Below are 6,926 nucleotides of genomic sequence, written 5' to 3'. Positions count from 1 at the left end.
CACCCACGGTCTCCGGGGGGCAGCTCTGACTCGGTTTCCTTGCTAGAGGAGAATGGATCTGACTCGGTTCCCACTCAGGATGGGGGCTGAGGAGTGCCCTCCCTCGGTTTTCTTTACGAAGGTAGAACAGGCTGTGACTCAGTTTCCCTGCGGAGAGGAAGGATTCTGGACCCAGTTTTCCCTAGGGTGGCAGGTGCCTCTGGCTCCTTTGCCCCGTTCCTTAGTTTCCTGGCAAGTTCTGGGGAGCAGGCCCTGCCTCAGTTTCCCCGGGAGAGGGTCCGGGTTCTCTCCTCTCCGTGGGGAGTGTCCCTGGTGAGGATGGAAGGTGGACTCGTGCTGACTCGTGTCTCCCTCCGCTTTCAGATCTGTTCCCGCTCATCTTCCCCTCCGGTAAGTGGATCTTCTGCAGCGGCTGGGGAGGCGCTCCCGGGGTTGGGGCCGCCGGGCAGCCGCCTGACGGGGCTGCCGTGTCCTGGCAGAGCCAGCCCAGGCCTCCGGCCCCTATGTGGAAATCATCGAGCAGCCCAAGCAGCGGGGCATGCGCTTCCGCTACAAGTGCGAGGGGCGCTCGGCGGGCAGCATCCCGGGGGAGAGGAGCACGGACACCACCAAGACCCACCCCACCATCAAGGTCAGCCCTGCTCCCGGGGAATGACGGGCAGGGACTGTGGAGTCCCAGCGGGCCTGCCTCCAGGCCACTTGCCCTCTGTGGCTGAGAGGTCAGGTTTGGAATTCTGGGGCCGCTAAAACGCTCTCTGTACTTTGGACAGATCAATGGCTACACAGGACCAGGAACTGTTCGCATCTCCCTGGTCACCAAGGACCCCCCGCACCGGCCTCACCCACACGAGCTTGTGGGGAAGGACTGCAGGGATGGCTTCTATGAGGCCGAGCTCTGCCCAGACCGCTGCATCCACAGGTGAGCTCGCCCACACCAGTGGCACTCCTTTCTTCTTGCCCTGTCCCTGGTTCGGCAGGCAGACTGTCACTGTCTTGAGGTTATTGATGTACCCACTCTCTCTAGCAGATCTGAGCTCCAGGGGATAAGAATGAGCCCTTAGTCACTTCTGAGCCCCTGACCCCTGTGGCTGGAAGGGCAAGTCCATTAGTGTCACATCTCTTGTATGAGAAAGAAAACACCGGGAGTTGACATTCCAGTTGACAGAGACAGGTTGTAAATAAGCATACAAATAAATAAACAAGATAGCGTTGGAGAGTGATTTCAGTGCTGAAAATAAAGCTGGGTTCTAGGCTGGAGGCAGGGGAGCTGGTCTGATCACCTTGGGCTGGAGTTTGGGGAAGGCCTCCTTCTGCTAAGACTCAAATGGTGAGAAAAAGCAGAGATAAGTCAGGAAGAACATTCCAAGCAGAACAAACGAGTGCAAGGGCCTGAAAGTGGGAATGAGCTTCATGTGTTTAGAGAACGGAAAAGCCTCTGTGGCTGAGGGTAAGGAGGCTGTGGCAGGGAGGCTGGCAGGGGCCAGGGCTCACAGGCTTGTTGGCCAAGGTAAAGACTGGGGCTGCAGCACAGTGGGAGGTCATGGAGGGAGCTGAGCACAGAGCAATGAGCTGGGGTGGGTTGGAGGGGAAGGGTCAGACTGGGCAAAGCAGGAGGGTCCAGGCTGTGCTGGAGACAGTGGGACAGATGCCTGGGGGCCGCCTCAGTTTCCAGAACCTGGGGATCCAGTGTGTGAAGAAGCGGGACCTGGAACAGGCCATCAGTCAGCGCATCCAGACCAACAACAACCCCTTCCAAGGTGAGGGGCGAGGACGGAACCTGCCTGCGGCACCCACGCGCTGTCACCTCCCCAGCCCGCCTTCCCTGCATCTCTCCTTCATGGGCCAAGACTCACAGTACAGGTGGAACCTTGGTGCCTGTTCGGTCCACTACCATTGTGCCATTGGGAAACAGGCCCAGAGAGGGGACAGGACATTCAGGGTCACAGTGGAGTCAGTGATGGGCCTAGAACCTTGTCTCCCTCCTTCTCTAGGACTTCTGTCTCTCAGCCCGCCAACAGCCCTCCCAGCCCAGCAGCCCTCCCCATCCCCCACGTCCCCCGTTTCCCTGCTCTCCTGACTGACTGTTTTCCTGGCAGTTCCCGTAGAAGAGCAGCGTGGCGACTACGACCTGAACGCCGTGCGGCTCTGCTTCCAGGTGACAGTGCGTGACCCATCGGGCAGGCCCCTCCGCCTGCAGCCGGTCCTCTCTCACCCCATCTTTGACAACCGTGAGTGGCCGGGGAGCCACAGGAGGGGTGGGTGGGCCTGGGTAGGAGGAAGTAGGTAGGGCGAGTGGCCTGGGAGAAGCGCTCTGGCTTTATTCAGTCATCTGGCGTGTTCATCTTCTCTTCTGTGCCCAGCTCTGTGCTGGCTGGAGAGACGGGGCAAGGAAGGCCCAGAGGTGTCACTTCCAGGCTGGCAAGGGACTGGGCGTTTGCAGTACCATGTGATGAGGGAATGGTGTGCCCACAACTGGGCTGATGACTCTAGGCCATGAGTCCCTGGGAACAAGGTAACAGTGGAGAGTGATGATTCAGTGATGGGTCCACGGATGAGTTGCCCAGACTGTTCAGATGCAGGCTTTCACTAAGTGCCAGCAGCATGAATGAAAGCCAAAGGGCTCTGGAGCCCTTAGGATGGGAAACCAGGCTAAACAGGGCTCAGGAGGGAAGGGCTCATTGCCAAGATGGCCACGAACCAAGCCTTAAAGATTGCTTGGGTGAAGTGGAGCAAGAAGATGTGATCAGATTGGTTTCCAGTGAGCTATGTACACTCCGTAAGGGCAGAGGTGCTTAGGTGTGCTGGGTGTACTCTTTTTTTTTTTTTTTGAGTTGGAGTCTCACTCTGTCACCCAGGCTGGAGTGCAGTGGCCGCTCCCGGCCACTGCAGCCTCAACCTGCTAGGCTCAGGTGATCCTTCCGCCTCAGACTTCCAAGTAGCTGGAATTATAGGCACTGGCCACCACGCCCGGCTAATTTTTGATTTATTGTAGAGATAGGGTCTCACCAAGTTGCCCAGGCTGGTCTTAAACCCGCAGGCTCAGGCAATCCTCTCACCTCAGCCACCAAGCCCGCCCGGCCTGGGTGTATTCTTGCGGGAACAATGTTGCACACAGAGTAGGTAAAGGCGGCTGAGTTGGTTGGGGTGAGGGGCCAATGAGAATGATCTGACTTTGGCTACAGACATGTGATGGGCAAGCTCTGGGCAACCTTGACCCTGGGTTGTGCAGGTTTTGTTGCATCGCCTGCAAGCCACCCCGGAGTCCTCTGACAGTCCAAGTCTTCCTTCCTTGTTCTCACCCCTCAGGTGCCCCCAACACTGCTGAGCTCAAGATCTGCCGAGTGAACCGCAACTCCGGGAGCTGCCTCGGTGGGGATGAGATCTTCCTGCTGTGTGACAAGGTGCAGAAAGGTACACGCTGGGAGGCAGGGCTAGACTCCCTGGAGCAGGAGGTAGGGTGAGACTGAGCGGAGATGGGGCGTGTCAGGTACTTGGCTTCAGACCCCCCCCCCCAGTGCCTTGGAGGCCTCAGGTGGGCAGTAGGGTGAGGTTCCTCAGGGAACCAGCAGAAGTTGGGGGAGGCTTTGGGGGCTTAGACACACTGACCCACACTGCCACCTCACCTCCTGCAGAGGACATTGAGGTGTATTTCACGGGACCAGGCTGGGAGGCCCGAGGCTCCTTCTCACAAGCGGATGTGCACCGACAAGTGGCCATTGTGTTCCGGACCCCTCCCTATGCGGACCCCAGCCTGCAGGCTCCCGTGCGCGTCTCCATGCAGCTGCGGCGGCCTTCTGACCGGGAGCTCAGCGAGCCCATGGAGTTCCAGTACCTGCCAGACACAGGTATGCGGTGGGGCGGGGTCGCAGCAGGGGCCTTGGGCTGGATGTCTAGGGCCGTAGTCGAGGGCCAAAAATTGGAGTCAGAGCTTGGGATTTGCACAATCCTTGGAACCCATTTCTTGCCTTATTTAGTAATAATGACACCTAGGACTCACTGAGCTTGTATTGCACACCTGCCCCCATTTCAGGCATCTCAGTGGATTACCTGATTTTAATCTCTCATGAGCCTTTTGAGGTAGGAGACAGTGTCTGACTTGCCTGAGGTCACACAGCTAGCGAGTGGAGAGGCAAGATTTGAACCCAGGCTGTCTGGCTTGGGGTCCTGCTGCCACACTGTGCGTCACTTGTCACTACTGTACAACCCAGCCACATCTTGGTCAAGGCTTTGAGTGCCCACTTGGGACCAGGGTCTGTACCAGGTGTCGTGAATACAAAGGTGCATAAGACATACTCCCTGCCTTTAAGAAACTCAGTCACATGAGGAAGGCAAACACACACAACAGACCCTTAAATCACAGAATGACAGGCGAAGTGGAGGTGTGTGCAGAGTGCCTTGGAAGCAAGAGGTGGGAAGCTGGATGGCTGCACGGAGGAAGTGGCATTTAACTTGGAGAAAGACACAGAAGCGCACTCTCCGGGCAAGTGGCCCAGCACCAGGAGGGCAAGGGTACTGGCGAGCGCATGGCCCATTCAGGGGCACCTTTGTGGTGGGAGCTGACGTTGGGCAACGGGCAGGACCAGACGGAGGAGGGCTCACTGGGCCCCAGGCCTTCATCCACGGTTTCAGCCTGAAGGCAGCGGGTAGCCACCGAAGGTTTCCAAGCAGAGAAGTGACTCGAGCAGATCTGGAATGTCATTCTGGTGGCCACATTTAGAGGATCAGAGGGAGAGACTGGAAGTGGGATGGCTGCCTTGGAAGATGTCGCGGTAGTCAGGAAGACGCGGTGTGAACCTTGCGGAAGGAACGGCGGAGCGAGAGCACACCTGCCACTGTCCTCCTTGGTGCCCCTTCAGCCCCACGGCCGTTTGGCCCAGTCCTGCCCCAGGACCTGTGTTCTAGCTGTTGCCTCTGTGTGGAACGCCTGGCCGCCAGGTCTTCCCTGACCGCCTCTCAATTAGGCTACCCGACCTCACTTCCTGTATTGTGGCATCACCTTGTTTATCTTCCTCAGGGCTCCTGTCCCTCCTGGAGCGTGGTTGTGTCCCTCTTTCAGTAGGATGTTGGCTTTGGGGGAACACACAGTGGGTGCTCGATAAGTGTGTGTCGAGTTAGTGGTGGGGAGTGAGGGACAGGATGATGCTGAGGATGGTGCCACGGTTTCTTGCTTTGGTGGCAGGGCGCATGTCTGGTCAGGGAACACAGGAGAAAGAACCAGGCTTTTGATGAGGGATGATGCAGTTGGCTTTGGACTGATGGAACTGAGGTGTTCGAAGTTGTCCAAGGGCTGCAGTCGTTAGACAGTTCTGAGTGCTGGCTAAGTATCCCACCGTTAGAGATAAGAATGAGTCTCTGCAGAAGCCTTAAGCAGGCTTTTGTGCCTCAACTGCCCCAGAGTGCCAGGAGGTTAATGCCAGGCCAGGATGGAGGCTGGAGGAGAGCCAGGAATGCTCTTCCCCCCAGAGCGCAGCGCCTTTCGTCACCCATGTGACCTTAGAGGGGGCAGATTCAGCCCCCAGAAGCCTTCTCGGAAAGCTATGGGATTCTTAGTACTATTGAGTGTCGCAGTGTCACACATCCCTTCTCATTGGGAGGCTGGGAGAACGGGTCCTGGGAAAGCCTGGCTTCTCACCTTCCTCCTGAGGGGCCTTTGAGAGTATTGGGGTGCAGCTGAGGAGAGCAAGGCCCACTTCTCCCCGTTACTCTCCCAGATGACCGGCACCGGATTGAGGAGAAACGCAAGAGGACATACGAGACCTTCAAGAGCATCATGAAAAAGAGTCCTTTCAGTGGTGAGATCGGGGGCTGGGGGAGGGAAAGGCAGTGGGCAGGGAGGGGACACCTGGGGGTGAGTCGCCCTGGGGGCTGAGAACTGACCCGGCCCTGCCCCGCAGGACCCACCGATCCCCGCCCTCCACCCCGGCGCATTGCTGTGCCTGCCCGCGGCTCAGCTGCCATCCCCAAGCCAGGTAAGCATTTCCTTTTGTCCCACTGGAATGACAGGTTCCACCTTGGTCAGCCCATAGTTGAGACACCTTCTGGGAGGGAGATGGACAGAGGAGTCAGCCTCGGCAGCCAGTGTCTGAAGCCAACTCCGTTTTGGGCCCGTGTCTTTCAGGGGTAGGGCCTGGTGACCTCTGTCCGAGTCACCTAAGGGGCACCTGGGCCCCACCACAGACCTCCCGAATCAGAGGCTTTGGAAGGGTGGCCCAGGAAGCAGCACTCCCTGGGGTGCTAGTGCACTCTGAAGTCTCAGAACCACTGCGGCAGTTAAGCCCCACCCATCTTGGGTACTTGGGATATAGAAGTTAAAAATGCAGAATGTCTGCCCTCAGCTCTCAGCTGAGTTAGGGAAACAGAAAAGCACCTCTAGAGTAGCAGGTGCATGTGCTGGTGAGTGGCTCAAAAGAAAGTGCCCGCTTCAGGCTGCCACTCGCTTGGTGATCTGTGGGTGCGCCTCATCTCAGGGCTTGGCTTTTTAGCTATAAAATGAGGCCAGCTGTGTCCCTGCCTCTAAAAGGCTGGGGGAGCTTTAAGAGGTCAGAGGTGAGAGCTCTGTGGGCTCAGGTAGCCTGGGAGGGCTCCAGGGAGGTGTGTCTAGAACTGGACCCTGCAGGCTGGGTGAGATTGGGGAAGAGGAAGGATCTGGGTGTGGGCAGTGAGTCCACAGGGAGGGAATGACCCCCAACACTGAGAGGGGCTGAGGATGGGATGGGCTGGGTCTCCGGGGCCTGCTCTGATCCCTGCCTCCTGTCTCTCCTGCAGCTCCCCAGCCCTACCCCTTCACGCCATCCCTCAGCACCATCAACTATGAAGAGTTCTCCCCCGTGGTGTTTCATCCTGGGCAGATCCCAAGCCAGGCCCCCGCCTTGGCACCAGCCCCTGCCCCAGTCCTGGCCCCGGTCCCGGCCCCCGCCCCCACCCCT

At 58.2% G+C, this 6,926-nt stretch overlaps 1 protein-coding gene across 1 annotated transcript in view; it reads left to right on the top strand.

The window, feature by feature from the left end:
• Positions 1 to 224: 224 nt before the first annotated feature.
• RELA (RELA proto-oncogene, NF-kB subunit) overlaps positions 225 to 6,926 on the top strand; it is a gene marked incomplete at its 5' end in the record, with an annotated part of 8,072 nt that continues 1,370 nt past the window's right edge. Inside the window, 10 exons of the mRNA XM_021708940.1 lie at positions 225 to 390; positions 480 to 631; positions 771 to 919; positions 1,666 to 1,757; positions 2,097 to 2,228; positions 3,307 to 3,411; positions 3,633 to 3,845; positions 5,712 to 5,792; positions 5,895 to 5,969; positions 6,766 to 6,925. Coding sequence (XP_021564615.1) covers positions 225 to 390; positions 480 to 631; positions 771 to 919; positions 1,666 to 1,757; positions 2,097 to 2,228; positions 3,307 to 3,411; positions 3,633 to 3,845; positions 5,712 to 5,792; positions 5,895 to 5,969; positions 6,766 to 6,925 — 1,325 coding nt within the window. The remainder of the gene's footprint in view (positions 391 to 479; positions 632 to 770; positions 920 to 1,665; positions 1,758 to 2,096; positions 2,229 to 3,306; positions 3,412 to 3,632; positions 3,846 to 5,711; positions 5,793 to 5,894; positions 5,970 to 6,765; position 6,926) is intronic.

Source organism: Carlito syrichta, unplaced genomic scaffold, assembly GCF_000164805.1.
Source record: "Carlito syrichta isolate Samal-C Ts95f unplaced genomic scaffold, Tarsius_syrichta-2.0.1 Scaffold153606, whole genome shotgun sequence".
In the NCBI taxonomy this organism is placed as follows: domain Eukaryota; kingdom Metazoa; phylum Chordata; class Mammalia; order Primates; family Tarsiidae; genus Carlito; species Carlito syrichta.
This window is presented reverse-complemented; position numbering and strand designations above follow the sequence as displayed.